Here is an 18,640-nt window from a genome sequence, read left to right as displayed (position 1 = left end):
GGAAAACAAGATAGAAGTTTTCACTTAATAGGTTGGCAAAGATTAAATTATGAAACTACACAGTATGGGTGAGAGCGAGGGGGAAACCTCTACCATCAAAAACTGTTGATAGGGCTGGGCTCGGTGGCTCACGCTTGTAATCCTAGCACTCTGGGAGGCCTAGGCGGGCGGATTGTTTGAGCTCAGGAGTTCGAGACCAGCCTGAGCAAGAGCGAGACCCTGTCTCTACTAAAAAAATAGAAAGAAATTAGCTGGACAACTAAAAATATATAGAAAAAATTAGCCGGGCATGGTGGTGCATGCCTGTAGTCCCAGCTACTTGGGAGACTGAGGCAGTAGGATCGCTTCAGCCCAGGAGTTTGAGGTTGCTGTGAGCTGACACCACCGCAGTCTAGCCGGGGCAACAGAGTGGCACTCTGTCTCAAAAAAAAAAACTGTTAATAGGAGTATAAATTGGTACAACCTCTTTAAAGGGCATTTTGAGGGTATATTGTCAAGTAAATGCATATACCCTGTGACTTTGCAGTTTCACTCCTACAGATATATTTGTGTACACTGGCAGAGGAGAATATGCAGCAAAGTTTGTAATAGAATACAGTGCAACTGAAAAAGTGAGACAGATCTTAAGATTCTTCTGTGGAAAAATTTCCAACATAGAGTATTAAATGAAATAACAGAAGTCTAGAACCTTGTCATTTGTTTGTGTCCTTAAGAGAAAAATGTTTTGTTTCAACAAAAATTTTCTGAAAGGATATGCAAGAAGTATAGCAGAGGGTTGCCTTGCATACAGGGAACTTTTTTTTTTTTTTTTTTTTTTGAGACAAGGGTCTCACTCTATTGCCCAGGCTGGAGTACAGTGGCATGATCACAGCTCACTGCAGCCTTGAACACCTGGGCTCAAGTGATCCTTCTGCCTCAGCCTCTCAGGTAGCTGGGACTACAGACACTTACCACTATACCTGGATAATTTTTTAATTTTTTGTAGAGGTGGTGTCTCATTCTGTTGCCCAGGCTGATCTCGAGTGATCTTCCACCTTGTACCAGGATTACAGGCATGAGCCACCTCACTCAGCTCTGAGGGACCTATTTTTTGGCATGTCTTTTTATATAGTTTTTATTTTTATTTCCATGTACATATATTAACCACTTCCAAAAAATTTATTTATTAATAGTAATAAACTATTGCTGACAGCCCATATGGGCATCTCTGAGTCCAAAGTGTTTAAAAGACATTAAGATTCAGTTGAGATTTTTAGATAAATTCATGATTATACATTAATCTCCATGGTATATCATGTAAGAATATTTTAATTTTAACATTCCTTGCAGTTTGTAGAGGTTTGTTGTTTACTGTTTGATATGTTTATGAGTGCTATATAACTGTGCTAATGTTATATTCATATAATTCTTTATTGCTAATTGGGGCTTTATTTTTTTTTTCTAGCAAAAAATGGCCCAATTTATGATGTAGTTTGGAATTCTAGTTCTACAGAGTTTTGTGCTGTTTATGGTTTTATGCCTGCCAAAGCAACAATTTTCAACTTGAAATGTGATCCTGTATTTGACTTTGGAACTGGTCCTCGTAATGCAGCCTACTATAACCCTCATGGACATATATTAGTATTAGCTGGATTTGGAAATCTGAGAGGACAAATGGAAGTGTGGGATGTTAAAAACTACAAACTTATTTCTAAACCAGTGGCTTCTGATTCTACATATTTTGCTTGGTGCCCAGATGGTGAGCATATTTTAACAGCCACGTGTGCTCCCAGGTTACGTGTTAATAATGGGTACAAGATTTGGCATTATACTGGTTCTGTCTTGCACAAATATGATGTGCCATCAAATGGAGAATTATGGCAGGTTTCTTGGCAACCATTTTTGGATGGAATATTTCCAGCAAAAACAATAACTTACCAAGCAGTTCCAAGTGAAGTACCCACTGAGGTACCTAAAGTTGCAACAGCTTATAGACCCCCAGCTTTAAGAAATAAACCAATCACCAATTCCAAACTGGTAAGTAAAGTTGTACTAATTTGGTAGGGAAGGTTTTTCATTTTGTGGAGTTCTCCAGAATTTTCTCATGCTCTTGTGTTACTTACTACCTGATTAGAATATAAATTCTGGGAAGAAATCATTGAAGATGTACTCCTGAAGATGGTTAACAGCTCATATTGTTAAGTTGACAAAGTAGTTAACATAAAACAATTCACGTTTAAATTTTCTGGGAAAGATAACTGAGTATAACATATTGGCTTTGTAGATCAGGGGCTCAAATTCAAATACTTGTCAGGCTAGGCCAGTCATATAAAGCAAATAGTGAGTGGTGAATGAAAGAGCTTATGCCCTATTTGAAAGCCATAGCAGCTACGTAGCAATAGCTGACTCTTTCCATAGGAGATTTTAAGTCCAGTTTTTCAAAAGTTTGATTTTCAAGACAAAATGAGTCTGGATGCTTATGGGATATTTCTCAATTTTTAAAACACTATTGGTCAACCAAAACACATTTCTTGTCCTCAGGCCATTAGTTTCCCACCTCTATTGTAAAGTTATGACCAGGGTATTGGTCAGGTTGCTTTAAAAATGTTACATTTGAGATCTCAGAGGAGAGCATTTATTAATTCCCTGAGTTTCTGTAATGGTGTTAAGGAATAAAGGTGCTCTAAGAATGAACAATATTATTGGTGTTACCAGAAAAGTGAACATACAACAGCTATAAACTGGAACTGTACCAAGTAAAGAGGGATCTATAGATGCCTCATTTTTAGGCACTCAAGGAATTAGATACTTTTTCAAAGAATAAATATTCCTATGCCTCTCTTGTGCCATTTCTCGCCCCTACAAAGACAAAAATAAAAGAATAACCCTTCCTTTTGCACTAAACAAAATATAGCAGCTATCTGTAACTTCTTAACTTCTATCGAGATGTTTCTGTTTAAACACTGTTGTTATATTAAGTTAGTTAAGTAAAATTATACAAAAATATATTTAGGTTATTAAGTGAAATGATTTCCTTAAATACTAAATTTGACAGTTGGTAGTTCTGACATTTCTCTTTGATACTTCTTGTTTTATTTTTATTGTGAAGGTACATCCTCGCTCTTTCAAATGCATGTTTTGGCTTGTGATTATCTTTCAAAAAAAATTTTAGAGCAATTTTTGTGAAATAGATAAGTCAAAAATGCATGTTATTTTCAAATATAAGTTTCGTCATGGAACCAGTGCAGTGCAGACAGCTCAAAATATCAACGAAGTGTGTTTAGGAAGGATGTGGCTAATGAACACACGGTATGTCAGTGGTTTGAAAAGTTCCGTCCTGGTAATGCTCTTGAAAATGAGCCACCTGGGCAACCTGACACCAAGGTGGGTAATGATGAGCTGAAAGCTGTAGTGGAAGTGAATCCATCTCAACCTATGTGTGATTTAGCAGCAAGATTTAACATTACTATTCCAACAATAGTGGACCATTTGAAACAAATTGACAAGGTAAAGAAGCTGGATAGATAGGTTCCACATGAATTGTAATAGTTGTGTGAATTTTTTTATCTAAAATGAAAGGCTCTTAGTGGCTACATGATGCTCATAAGTGTGGGAGAGACTTGTAACTTTCTTCTTTCATCATTTTTAATCAAAATTCTCATGAGCAGAAATATTTTCAGCCAAAGCAAGGTACTATAGAAGAGCTGACTATCCAACAAATTTTAATGTTATGTATAAAACAATGTTCAGCAAATACTGTGTATCTTAACTAAACATTTTATGCAATGTGGGTTAAAAAGAAATGAAAGAGGCTTGTGCTCTAAATTTGTCTGTTCTACAAATGTGAGTTATTTCTTTGTATCTTAAATGTTTGAGCCCTGCTCATGTCCTTATATAACTTACAAGTATAATACATATTTGAGACCTAGTACTCAAGAAACTTTATGGTGAACTGGTACTTTTGATGTGCTAAGTATGACAGAGTCTAAGATACTTGCTATATTAAAATAATAGCAATATAGATTATCAATAAGTGGATAAATCTGATAGGGAGTTGTAGTGCCATCACTTAATACTGTATGTGTTGCTTGAAGCTACTCAGAGGTACCTTGCACCTATACTTAATTTGCCCTTTTTCTGTCTTGGAATATAGTTATATGGTTATGTAAATTTGAAATGGGTCATTAAACATGAAATGTTCAATTTCATATCAAGAGTGTAGTTATTATATCTCAAACAAGAGAAGTACAATTAATCAAAGTATACGCCTGAACTATTGTGACAGTTTTGCCATCTTAACAATAGCTTGTTTATGCCAGCAGCTTATGCCAGCAGCAAAGAAGCCTGGAGAGTGAGTGGCAATGAAATCGAGAAAGGTGTTTTCCACAGCTTGATGAAAATTGAATATTATTCCTTGCAAAAAGAGGTCCAAAGCCTGGAAGAAGTGGTAGTCAGTGCAAGGTCTGGTGAATATGGTTGATGACAGAGAGTTTCCAAGTCCAGCTGCTATGGTTTGAACAATGTTTGTGCAACATGTGGTCAGTCCAGCGTTGTCTTGCAAGACGATGGGCCTGTCTCTGTTGACCAGTCTTGGCTGCTTAATTGCAAGCATCCTCATCATTTCATTCAGTTGGTTGCAGTAGACTTCTGCTGTCATCGACTGACCAGGTTTCATGTAGCTGTAGTGGATAATACCGGCGCTGGACCACCAAACAGACACTGTTAGCTTTTTTTTGATGACTCTTTGGTTTTGGACTGTGTTTTGGCACTTCATCTTTATCCAGCCATTGTGCCAAATGCTTGCAATTGTCAAAAAGCATACATTTTTCATCACATGTAACAATATGGTGTAGACATGGTTCACCTTTCTATTGTGACAGCAAAGACAGGCAAGCTTTGAGATGATTTCTCTTAGACTCATTTAAACCGTGCAAAACCCATCTATCCAGCTTCTTTACCTTGCCAGTTTGTTTCAAATGGTTCAATATTGTCAGAATAGTAACATCAGACCTTGCTAATTCACACATAGATTGAGATGGATTTGCTCCCACTACAGCTTTCAGCTCATCATTATCCACCTTGATGTCAGGTTGCCCACGTGACTGATTTTCAAGATTAACATCACCAGAACGAAGCTTCTCAAACCATCAACATACTGTGCATTCATTAGCCACATCCTTCCCAAACATTTTGTTGATATTATGAGCTGCCTGCACTACATTGGTTCCACGATAGAACTTATATTCAAAAATAACACGCATTTTTGACTTATCCATGGTTTCACAAACAGCGCTCTAAAAAAAATTTGAAAGATAATCACAAGGCAAAACATGCATTTGAAAGAGTGAGAATGTATCTTCATAATAAAAATAAAACAAGTATCAAAGTGAAATGTCAGAGATATCAGTTATCAAACTTAGTACCTAAGAAGATCAGACATTTCATACTTAATAACTTAATATTTGATGATGGATATGATTATCTTCATTGTATAGTCTGACAAACCATTTAATTTTTTGTTGGCCTCTTCAGTATGTTAATCTCAGCTTTATCATTATGCAGTTACCCCTTTCTATTTGATTTATTTTCTTATTGTTTTTTCATTTGCTTTTATTTTTAATCTTGCAACCTCTGGTTTTACAAATAAAGATCTAGCAAGTAATCGTTTGTGTGAAAAAAAGAAGCGAGGCACCTAGGCTTCTGTTGACAGTAGTCAGAACCAAAAAGCCTTCAGAAGAAGTTATTATTGGTGTCTAGTTTCATAAGAATCATGTTTCTACAGTAATCATAAGAAAAGTGATATTGTTTGAACAAAACTAAAGAGAATTTTGCCAGCTCTTATGCAATTGAAAAATACCTATAAACTGCTAAGGAAGACCATTAAATCTATCGTGGCAGTTGGAGTGTGCCACTACTAATGAATATTGAAATAATCTTTACCGGCAATCTTAAAATAAATTTGATAAAATAAGTTTATTCTGTACTAGCAAAAGTATATAATTTTGTTGTGTATGTCTTTTAAAACAGGGACTCCATTTCAGAATTGTTTATTTTACATTTCCATAGCATGAAGAGGAACCACCTCAGAATATGAAGCCACAACCAGGAAATGATAAGCCATTATCAAAAACAGCCCTTAAAAATCAAAGGAAGCATGAAGCTAAGAAAGCTGCAAAGCAGGTATTTGGGGCACTGATCTCTTCAAAACAAAACAAAAAATCAGTTAAATTAGCTGTGAGCCTTAAATTTTAAAGAACTGACTGTTATATTATAAAATGTAGTTGGAGTTAGAGTTAAATAGGCAGAATATCTTTCTTTTCTGTTTGACTCTGAATTTCTAAGTAATCCTGTCTGTATAATGGGTGATAAAGGAAATGGACCTGACTTTAAGACCTGAGACCCTAATGAGATCCCACTATTAATGGGATTATGTAGTAGGTTACTAGCTGTAGACCCTTATGGTTGAACCTGTGTAAAATAGTATAGTTTGCTTTCTTTAGAGTATGCATTTATTAGTAGAAGCTGGAAATTATATGACTATAAAGCCATTTCAACACTCAGTATTATATTACTATATGAAATGTCCATATTATTCAGCTGGGGATCTAAATACCAGAAGTACCCAAACAATGAAATTTTTTTTTTTAAGACAGAATCTCACGCTGGGCGCGGTGGCTCACGCCTGTAATCCTAGCACTCTGGGAGGCCCAGGCGGGCGGATTGTTTGAGCTCAGGAGTTCGAGACCAGCCTGAGCAAGAGCGAGACCCCGTCTCTACTAAAAATAGAAAGAAATTAATCGGACAACTAAAAATATATAGAAAAAATTAGCCGGGCATGGTGGCACATGCCTGTAGTCCCGGCTACTGGGGAGGCTGAGGCAGTAGGATCGCTTGAGCCCAGGAGTTTGAGATTGCTGTGAGCTAGGCTGATGCCACGGCACTCATCTAGCCAGGGCAACAGAGTGAGACTCTGTCTCAAAAAAAAAGACAGAGTCTTACTCTGTTGCTCAGGGCTAGAGTGCAGTGGTGTCATCAATACCCAATGTAATAGGGTATTAGTTCCCCATATATGAATTTTGAGGGGGATGCCAATATTCAGACCATAGCAGCGAAGTAGATTTTTAACTGCTAATTACTGTATCACCAATACAATCTTGCTGGTAATTCTTGAATTTTGACAGATCTAGATTGCTTATGTGTTTTGGTAGGCACTTGCTATTTTAAGGTGTAGGATTGCATTATATAACCATATTCTGCTAAAATATGGGCTTTAAAAAAAAAGTCATTGTGTTCATTTGTAGCTAATAAATTTTGTCTCCAACTAGGCACAGTGGGTGATATGTAAATGCCTATAATCCTAGCTACTTGGGAGGCTGAGGTGGGAGGATTGCTTATAAGCCCAGGAGTTTAAGACCAGCCTGGGTAACATAGTGAGACCCCATCTCAAAATTTTTTAAAAAATCATCTCCAGAAATATCTTAATTGGTTAAGTTTAGGTTATTCCAAGTAAAATGATCTACTCTGCATTGGATTGGTATAAAAGCAAAACTTGTCCCTTCGTCAGTGTAGATAGGGACCTCTGCTGTTCCTAGATACTGTAACACATTAGTAGTATCCTTATAGCCTCTTATGCCTTCTAGTTGAGATTTAGGGCCCCTCTGAAACTCACACAACTTAGAATTTTATTTTTATAAGCAAGCTTTCTTCCTCTTTATCAGAAGATATTTTTGATATGACCATCACTGGTATTGAACTAAGATCCCTTTGTAATAAAATATTAATTGTTTATTTTGTATGCTTCTCTGGTATTTGAACATGTAAAAATATTTTGGGTTATAGAATCAGTATGTCTTATTCAGACAAATCAATTTTAAAATAGTTGATTTGATTAAATAGAGCCTTGTGGCTTTTTTAGCAAAAGCATCAATGTTGTTAATATAAAACATAATAATTACAAAATCAGTCCCCCTCCAATCCAATCATATAAGCACCCACACATAGTGTTTACTAAAGACGACACCACTAATCCACCATTATGGAGTTGCTTTTTGAGTGTTTTTCCAGTAATGACAAAAAATTTTCAACTTGCAAGATAATCCTTTCAATATACATTTTTGAGGTGACTGGCTGCATTTAGTAAAAGAGCTATGTGATAGAACAGAGGTAAATGGCCCATGACAGAATCTCACCATGACCAGGCCTTCTCAGTCTCCAGCCTGAATTAGATAACCAAAGATAGACCAGTCAGATGTATATAATCTAACTATATAAGTTAAAGTTTAAGTTTATTGACTTTGCCAAAAAGGAATTGAAATGTAAGAATTTAATCTTACCATATACACATCCTTTCTAGAAAGTGACCAGAATTTAAGTATAATAATGCAGACATTTTAAACTATTCTTGATTAGTTTATGGTAGAAAAATAAATTTCATGTTTCACTTAACTTTAATGGTTTTTCACAGTTATAATATTAATCTTTCTTCTTAGATAAAATGTTATATTCTTGGCTCATTATAAACAACTGAAATTGCATATTTTTTATCTGATATCAAAAATGAATTTTGATAGGCAAAGTATCCCCTCATCTTTTTTATCTACTCTTCCACTTCAATTTTATGTTATGAAAAGTACCTAACTGCATATTATCAGAACTTACAGTTTTCTTAAGAGTAGAAACTAAGTATTTTCTTTCTGAATACTCAGAGTGCCCAGTAATGTGTTTTTACACAGAAAGTAAGGAATTAATGTTAGTTGAATTGGAGTGTACAAAAAAGTGAAACCAATATGACTTTAAAAAGAAAAACTGACTCCAATTCTGTACTCTCTAAAAACTTTTAGGCAGACCGTTTAGAGTTGGAGATCTAGGAGTGGTACCCTGTTCCCCTCGGATGCTTTGGAAGTTTAGAGTATCCTACCCACAACTCTGAATAAAAGGGTTTGGAGATCTGGGGCATTATATATTCCACTGAGAACTCTACAAGGAAGAAGTAGAAACCCTGTCTTGGGGCTAATAAAGATTTAAATAACTTTTTCCTTTCTTGTAAAAACATATGTCCTGTCATAATTACAAAGGGAGAGTCATTCTTTTGCTTTTTTATTTACTTAACCCATAAAGTAAGTATTATGCCAAGGGCACAAATCTAATGGGGGATAATACAATAGGGTATTACAGTAGGGTTAAATACTGGGTATTGTGGGAGTCTGAGAAAAGTGCCACTAATCCAGTCTTAGGATGGGGAAATTTTCTGGGAGATTTAAAGAATAAGTAGAGTTCAGCCAGGTGACTGGTGAGGGCAAGGTGTTCTAGGCACAAGGAATGGTATACAGTAGTCTCCCCTTATCTGCAGGGGATAGGCTGGAAGACTCTCAAGGGATGCCTGAAACCATAGATAGTACCCAACTCTAGATAATACTATGTTTTTTCCTATACATACATACCTATGATAAAGTTTAATATATAAATTAGGCATGGTAAGAGATTAATAACAACTAGTAATAAAATGGAACAATTATAACAGTACACTGTAATAAAAGTTTTGTGGAGGTGGTTTTTCTGGTAAATTTAAGGTTGAACTAAAATTCTCTCCTGGACAACCAGCTATCACTAGGCTCGTTAGGCTTTTCACCTCTACTCTCACTCTCAAAAAATCTTACTGTACTGCACTCACCCTTCTTGCAATGATGTGAGATGGTACAATGCAGACATGATGAGATGAAGTGAGATGAATGACTGTGGCCATAACTTTTGTAGTTTGAGGAGTGACTGCAAAACTAGCATGGATTTTTTTTCCTTCTTCACAATTTCACAGACAGAAGATTCATTTTTACTGTAGATCTTAGCAAATCAGTGTGCAGTTTTTTTGTTTCTTACTAAGTCGAGAACTTTCACCTTTTCACTTAACAGGAAAATCTTCATGGATTCTCTTTGGCATATCCAAATTCCAGCATCACTACTGTTGTGCTTTGGGCCGTTTTTAAGTAAAATAAGGGTTACTTGAACACAAGCACTAGGATTCCATGACAGTTGATCTGGTAACCGAGACGGCTGCTAAATGAAACATGGGCAGGGAGTATATATGTGATGGATATGCTGGATAAGATGATGACTCTTGTCCTGGGAGGGACAGTGAGAGATTTTGTCATGCAACTCAAAATGACATGCTATTTTAAGTTTATGAATTGTTTCTGGCATTTTCCATTTAATATTTTCAGGCCACAGTTGACTTCAGGTAACTGAAACCAAGGAAAGCGAAACTGTGGATAAGAACTACTGTACACAAAGGCTAGGGAGGCAAGAGTATACGACACCTTAGGGGAAGTAAAAGTGGTTCAGAATCAGTGGTCCTTCAATGAGAGGGATGAATCTAGAAAGGTTATCAGAGGTCTGATCTTATTGGAGGCAATGTAGCATCTCTTTAAGGGAAAAAAAGTTTTCCATGGCATTTTGCCGCAGAGCTAAATTGATCTATGATGATTATAAATAAATCTCTATTATGGGATTCTTATTCTGCATCATCCATTACATGTACTTGATCATAATACTCTTTATAGTTTTGGAGAGGGCATTTTAAGAGTGAAACTTTAAACACTTTCAATAGAAAAACCCTTTCACATTTTCAGACCATCTGTATAATGGCACATTCCAGAATATCTAAAACTTTGGAATGCTTTTTGGCTGATAACTCCCAGTTTACTCAGATAAAGTTATTTCATTTCATGTCTATTATAAGAATATATAGCATATTTTATGAGGCCTTTAATTCAGATTCTTTCTTTTTCTAAAGTGTAGATTAAAATCACATATTTGATTTCTGTATTTTATATGCCAGGACTGTATTGATTGAAATACTTTAATGTTTTCAATTATGAAAATTGAATTTTAAAAAAAGTGTTTCCTACAGGAAGCAAGAAGTGACAAGAGTCCAGATTTGGCAGCTACTCCTGCCCCACAGAGCACACCACGAAACACTATCACTCAGTCAACTTCTGGAGACCCTGACATAGACAAAAAAATCAAGAACCTAAAGAAGGTGAGAGACTTAAATAAAAAACAGATGTGTGTGTTGAAAGGAGTACATGAGACTTATGTAAATATGGCAGTACTTAGATGCCTACAGACAGGTAGGTGTGTAAGAAGTTTGTAGCAATTCTCATTGTTGCTTTCTCACTGTGAACTACTGTAAGTTAGGAATGGTACTGATTTTAGTTCTAGTTGCAAATGTTTAAAAGCTAGTAGTACTTTTATTATTGATTTTTGAAGAAATAAAAAATAATATGCATTCACCTAGAAATGTACTGAACATTTTTATACCCAGTATTTCATTAGATAACTGTGAAATAAGTAGAAACAAATATTTATCTCGATTTTAAAGATGAAGAAACAGGTGGGGCATAGAGGTTCATGCCTGTGGTCCCAGCACTTTGGAAGGCCAAGGCAGGAGGATTACTTGAGGCCAGGAGTTCAAGATCAGCCTGGGCAACATAGCAAGACCCCTGTCTCTACCAAAAAAAAAACTTTTTTTTTTTTTGAGATGGAGTCTTGCTCTGTCACCTGGGCTAGAGTGCCCGGGCTAGAATGCTGTGGCGTCAGCCTAGCTCACAGCAACCTCAAACTCCCGGGTTAAAGCAACTCTCCTGCCGCAGCCTCCCAAGTAGCTGGGATTACAGGTGCACGCTACCATGCTCGGCTAATTTTTCTTTTAGAGGTGGGGTCTCACTCTTGCTCAGGCTGGTCTCGAACTTCTAACCTCAAGTGATCCTCCTGCCTCAGCCTCCCAGAGTGCTAGGATTACAGGCGCAAGCCACTGCGCCTGGCCTACAAATTTTTTTTTTTTTTTAAATGAAGAAACAGATAAAAAGAAGTTTATTAACTTATAAAATTGCAACCAGTTTGTGATGGTGGCTCTGAGGATAAAACCAGGTCTCTAGAGCCCCAGCTGCATTTTGAGGTTCTTTCAAAGCAAAAGACGTCTTCCAGGTTCAATGGGGTATTGAAATGAATTGTAAAATTAGTGATATATTTCCATACACATATGTATATATATATATGATAACATTAATTAAAAGCTTGAGAAAAATATTTTGTCAAATCCTGTGTTTTTAATGTATAAGGTTTACATTTAACTTTAAAAAACAGTTTACCCTAGCATTTTAACAGACCATTCTTCATACAAATGTAAGATGATTGATTCTCCTTATTCAGGTTTCACATTCATATGTTGAGTTAATACGTAAATTTGCATTTGAAATGACTTTTTCTTCCTTCCTCTTGACTTGTTTGATATTTACAGAAACTGAAAGCAATCGAACAACTGAAAGAACAAGCAGCAACTGGAAAACAGCTAGAAAAAAATCAGGTATTTTCTGCGTTTTTCATTTGGGCTGGTAGTCACCACCACCCTTCCCCTTTTATTATAAGCAATTATTTAATCAGGGAAAAGAGCACAAAGATTTTAAAACTTGATTTGAAAACCACATGCCATATTCTTTTTAATGTTTTTACTCTTAAACAGTTTTAAACTTAAATAGGGGGAAAATATGATGTAGATTATAGTGATTGAGAGAGTCACTATTCCTAAGAGGCATGGTATGCTGTTGTTGTTGAAAATAATGGACATTTCTTATTTTAGAGAAATGTAAGATTCTCTTCCTTCTCATATCTCAGATTACACTCCCCGTTTGCCTTTCTCCTCCTTTTTTCCTCAGCACTTTTAAGCCCAGATACAGAACAGAAAACTTACTGGACCTAAAGGGATTCAGTAAGACCGTATCTGTTCTTTGCCCCCTTGATTCATACCAGATAACAAATTAGAATTTGTTTCTGATCTGTATTTTTTAATTTGTGTTTACCAGTAGATCTGATAAAGTGTCAAATATTCTTTTTCTAAATTTGTCCTCCTGTGCTATTTCGGTTACCAATCCAATAATTATTTCATTTCCTATTTAATAATTTCATTGTTTTAAACTTTTCTAGTTGGAGAAAATTCAAAAAGAGACAGCCCTTCTGCAGGAGCTGGAAGATTTGGAATTGGGTATTTAAAGATTCAAAGAAAGCAAGTTGGTGACCAGAAATCAGTGCAAACATAATCTTCTGTTAAACCCATTTGTGTACACAGGGTATTCATGTGCCCATATTTAATGCTGATCTATAATTTTAACCATTCATCCAAGATTCTGCATTAGTGTGAAGTTATTTAATAATGTCTATTAAATTGATGTTTACATCCTGCATCCTATATCATGTCAATATATGATATAGAAAAGAGATACATGATGTTTTAGCTAAGCGTGACAGATTGAAATATAAATGTTATTGTTTTTTAGTAGGGGACAGTATTTACCATATAAATAAATAAAGACATTATAAATTTAATCATTTTGCTTTTGTTACAAGTTCCTTAGTTAAGAAATTCTTTATTAATTTATAAGGCATATACTAAATTATTTAATTCTCACAGCAAGACTCTGTGAGGTAGATGTTTTTATATTTTATAAATGAGGAAACTAAGGCCATAAAATTAGAAGCTTGCTGGTGTCTCAAAGCTAGGAAATGGGATTTGAACCCAGGCAGTCTGATCCCAGAGCCTATACTCTAGGTTACTTATGATACACTGATCCTATACCCTTAAGTAATATATTCTTCCAGGAACACTAAACACCCTGTTTAGTGTTACTGAAAGAGTTCTGTAAGTATGACTGCTGGATCATAAACTGTACATTTAAATTTTCATGTATTCTGCCAAATTGCCCTCTTTCAAGGTTTATACTTCTACCGGTGAAAGTTTGCCATGCTCTTACCAATATCAGAAGTTTTAAGGCTTTCACATTTTTGCCACATTGATTAAGGGGAAATGACAGATTATTGTTATATACATTTCTTTTTATTAGGGATGGGTTATGTACTTTTCCACATTTGACAGTTGTTTGTATTTCTGTAGTGAATTGTTTTTCCTTTTCCTCCACCCATTTCTCTATTCGATTGTTTTCCTCTTAGTTTATAAGAATGTCTTACGTGGTAACACATAAAATCCTGTTTTTAAAAAAATTTTAAGTAGAAAGTACATGCATAGGATTTTTTAAAATATTCAAACAGTACAAAAAGACATACAATGAAAAGTCAGTCTCCTACCTCTGTTCTAGAGCAACAATTACTAGTTTTTTTTTTTTTTGGTGTATCTTTCTAAAGTAGAATGGCATATATGTATTCAAGTATACATATATACACATTTTTTGAAAAACAAATGATGGCATATATGCACTGTTCTCTACCCTTTCCCCCCAAAATATTTTGGAGATCATCCCATATCACTGCATCTCCTATATATCTATTTTTTTATAATGATACATTGTATAGAAGATGATTTAAGTAGCTTCATACTCATGCACATTTATGTTATAAAACTCAAACATATACACATGCATAAACAACAACAAAGTATAGATGCTTATCTGTGTTCTGGGATTGAGTTTTGTTGAAGTTTTGAGAAATTAGTTCCATGGATGATGAGTTTGGTGGTCATTTTTGCAGTGTGTGAGTATTTCTTTGAGTTAGATGCTGGGAAGGACAGTTAGGAATATTGAATTTTTATTCAAGTGATGTTTCAAAGCAGTTCTTGGGCTTATCCACCTGTGTAAGTAAATCAAAACCCAAAGACAAGGCAAACTGGCAAGAATTTATAAGCAGTAAAATGGCAGGAATGACTGTGACAGCCTTGCTGTACCAAAATTGTTTTGTTCTGAAAGGAAGGAAGAATGGAATAAGCCCATATCAGGTCCCTACTTCTCTAGGTCATACTTAGTTACCAAGAACATAAAATCAAGCCTGATTTAGGAGGAATAACCTTCACACTTTTTTTAAAATTACATTGATCATTCATCAGGTGTTTACTGGATACAACGCAGGTTACAAAGGAAATATAATTAGAAATATATATCATTTAGAAATGTCAAGTTATTTGTAGTTATATTTATATGTATATTTGTATATTGGTTCATGAAATGAAATAGAAGACATTTTAAGATTCAAAACCTGAGCCGGGGGCAGTGGCATTTGTCTGTAGTCCCAGCTACTCTGGAGGCTGAGGCAGGAGGGTTGCTTGAGCCCAGGAGGTGTCGAGCCCAAGAGTTCTAGGCTGTAGTATACTACGGTTATGCCTGGGAATACGCACTGCACGCCAGTGTGGGCCAGATAGCAAGAACGTAGCAAGACCCTGTCTCTTAAAAAAAAAAAAGATTGAAGACTTGGTACCAAAAGATGTGTCCAGGGGACATTATAAAAACAAGCATTGATTTGAAAATATGGGAATATACTGTACTCCGCAGTATTTCTTGTTCTTACCTTCTTCTGGGCGTGTGGGAGAATCACACTTCCCCATCCCCTCAAAATTAGGCATGGCTAAGTGACTTGCTTCAACTAATGAAATGTTGGAGCGGGGGAGATGAGGTGTGTTGCTTCTGAGCAAAAGCATTTACAAGCCAGTGTATATTTCTTGATGCTTCTTCCCCTGCTGTAGTGGAGCCTGAGGACTGGGGTTGAGGTGGCGGTGTCATTGGTGGTAGGCCTCAAGTGACTACGAAGATAAGCAAAATTCCCTTTCTGCCTCAGTTTGGACTTGTAGCATGAATGAGAAATAGACTTGTTTTTTGAGGTTTGTTTTTTTTTTTTTTTAATCCCCCAGTGATGCTCAAATTTTCTTGCCTGTTAAAATCACTTTGATAGCTTTTACAATTCCTAATGTCCAAGTCCCCATTTATACCAATTAAATAAGAATATCTAATGTTAAAAACTCGGCATCAGTATTTTTGTAAGATTTGGACTTTTTGACTTGGAAGTTGATTCTGGAATGAGTTAAGACTTTTGGAGCTATTGGGATGAAAATAAATGTGTTTTGCCTGTGAGAAGGACATGAATTTGGGGGAGGGGCAGGGACAGAATGTATGAACTAAGTATATCCCCTTAAAATTCATGCGTTGAAGCCCTAACATACAAAGTGGTGGTATTTAGAGATGAGGCCTTTAGGAGGTAAGTAGGATTAAATGAGATTATGGGGGGGGGGCGGTCATGATGGTATTAGTGCCCTTATAAGACACCAGAGAACTTGTTCTGTCTCTCTGTGCCATGTGAAGACACAGTGAGAGAGCCACTGTTTGTCTGTAAGTCCAAAAGAATGCTCTCACCAGAACCCAACCATGCTGATACACTGATCTCAGACTTGCAGTCTCCAGAACTTTGAGAAAATAAATTTCCTTTCTTTAGGCCACCTAGTCTATGACACTGTGTTATGGCAGCCTGAGCAGACTAACATAGGGTGTATAAATTTCAGTTTGTTAGAAGTCAGGGACAACCAATTAATCAGAGAAGAAAAACTAAGATTTAATATGTATCCGTTATGGGGGCTTCATATAGAAAAACAATTTGCTTTTTGTTTAAGGTTTATCAGGTTTATCATTACGTTTATCATGGTTGGCAGCTAAACAAAGGAAGGGCCAAGTCCAGAAAGAATCTTAACATTTGGGCTTCTTCCCCATATAAACAAGGATAGAAATATTTCATATTCCTATTCTTTTTCATTTGCACATCATAATATTTTTATTCTGCCAGTCTACTACACAAATACTGGGTAGAGTAATCTTTAATTGTAAACTCTGGGAAAGTAGGGACAGCCACGCTATCAACTTCACAACCCTTCTCAGCTTCAGTTGAGTAGCTGGGCCAAAATCAGTTGGGCCAAAAAAGGCAACCTCAGAGAGGTAAATCAGAAGAACTAGAACTGAAAGAAGATAAAATGAAAGTGGCCGAGGTGAAGAAAAGACAAGGGAGGTAAGAAAAGTCAGAAGAATGTAATAAAAAGATAAGAGAGGTAGGGGTGCTTAGAATTTTACCTATCTTTTTGACCCAGCAATTTCACCTCTAGGAATTTATCTAAAGGAAATAGTTAGAGATGAATGTAAAACTATACTGCTAAAAAATGTAATCCTAGTGATGTTTACATAAGTGAAAAACTTCAGCTAATAGAATGGAATACATACATGCAACCTTTAATAAATGATTCTATAGAACAGGGATCAGCAAACTATTGTCCTTGAGCTAAATCCTGTCCAGCACAGAGTAGTTTTTACGTCTTTAAGTGGTTGAAAAATAAAAAGATTATTTGATGACACATGAAAACTGTATGAAACTATATGAAATCCAGTGTCCATAAGTAAAATATCATTGGAACACAGCCATTCTCATTCATTAACTTATTTTCCATGGCTACTTTCATGCTACAACTGCAGAGTTGAACAGTTGCAACAGATCATGTTTTTGCAAGGCCTAAAACATTTGCTCTCTGGCCCCTTACAGAAAAAGTTTGCTAACCCCTACTGTAGAAGAATACAAAATAACATGGAAATAGTCATAATATATAGTTATTTTGCTTCTTTTGTTCTCCACTATATAAACTCCTAGAACAGGAATTGCTGAGTCATCATATTAGAAAATGTAAACACTTTCTTATTAATATTTTACTCTGATTTTTTCCTTCACCAATCTCACCTGTTTTGAGGTTTTGTTTTTTTTCTTATACATAATCTGTTCTCACATTTGGTACTGCTATCGCTCTGAGACCATTGTTTTCATTTAACGAAGCATGATCAAGTCACTTAAGTGAAGCTGGTGAATGACTACAAATTGGCATTTTAACACCTAAGCTTTTTTTTTTTAAAGAAGTAAAGCAATAGGACAGATTGATTTTGATATCGACTGAACCATTTAAACATTTATTGCACAAAACATTAACGAAAGGAGGTCATGGCCACCAATGTGCTTCAAATTGTTATATCATTTTTTAAAACTAAACTGAACACTTCCTAAATTTATATCTACTACCAAATAAAAAAAAGACATTTTGTATCAGAAAGTCTGTGATGTTTGTGTTGCAATCCAAAAACGTGAAAAAAGTAAGATGTTGAGCTTTCCAAAAGTAAATTGTGAGGTGAGCATTTTATTCTTGGCTCTTCAGCTTTGTACCTAGAGATACAATCCATTAACAGTCGTAGACCTGTAGAATCAATGAGATTAGGCAGCAGGCATGGTACCAGTGCAGTTGTGAAGACCTGTTTACATCTAAGGCCTCCCCTAAATGGGGGGAGGGGCAGTTGCCTACTTATGGTTGGTCCTGTTACAGGCAGGTGGCCTGTTAGTGTGGTGACAGGAAGGTGAGGGACCCCCATAATTTGCACAGTAAATGCTTTCTTCTGTCTCTAGTAGTGGAGATTTCTTTTACTCTTCAGGACTTTGAGGCAGTCTGAATTATCTGAGGCTCAGTACTGTCTTTGGAAAGCAATTTGTATGACTCCAGCCAAAGGAAATGCTGTAATCATTTGTTCTCCACATGGGAGAAGGTCCATGCCCAGCAGTGCCACAGCTAGGGCCCTAATTAGCTACAGTCATATGCCACATAACAACATTTCAGTAAATAACAGACCACAGTGGTTCCGTAAGATTCTGATGGGCCAGGCGTGGGTGGCTCACGCCTGTAATCCTGGCATTCTGGGAGGCCGAGGTGGGAGGATCGTTTGAGCTTAGGAATTTGAGACCAGCCTAAGCAAGAGAGACACCCCATCTCTACTAAAAATAAAAAGAAATTAGCTGGACAACTAAAAATATATAGAAAAAA

At 36.1% G+C, this 18,640-nt stretch overlaps 1 protein-coding gene across 1 annotated transcript in view; it reads left to right on the top strand.

Annotated features, from left to right (window-relative positions):
- Window positions 1-13,353, top strand: part of EIF2A (eukaryotic translation initiation factor 2A, 65kDa) — a 34,475-nt gene extending 21,122 nt beyond the window's left edge. Inside the window, exons 10-14 of the mRNA XM_012642902.1 lie at window positions 1,445-2,016; window positions 6,046-6,159; window positions 10,883-11,011; window positions 12,272-12,337; window positions 12,955-13,353. Of these exons, the coding sequence (XP_012498356.1) occupies window positions 1,445-2,016; window positions 6,046-6,159; window positions 10,883-11,011; window positions 12,272-12,337; window positions 12,955-13,020 (947 nt within the window). The 3' untranslated portion in view covers window positions 13,021-13,353. The remainder of the gene's footprint in view (window positions 1-1,444; window positions 2,017-6,045; window positions 6,160-10,882; window positions 11,012-12,271; window positions 12,338-12,954) is intronic.
- Window positions 13,354-18,640: the final 5,287 nt, after the last annotated feature.

The sequence above is a fragment of the Propithecus coquereli genome, unplaced genomic scaffold (genome assembly GCF_000956105.1).
Source record: "Propithecus coquereli isolate 6110/MARCELLA unplaced genomic scaffold, Pcoq_1.0 Scaffold19, whole genome shotgun sequence".
NCBI classification, from domain to species: Eukaryota; Metazoa; Chordata; class Mammalia; order Primates; family Indriidae; genus Propithecus; species Propithecus coquereli.
The sequence above is the reverse complement of the archived record's forward strand: the minus strand, read 5'-3'. Positions and strand labels throughout refer to the sequence as shown.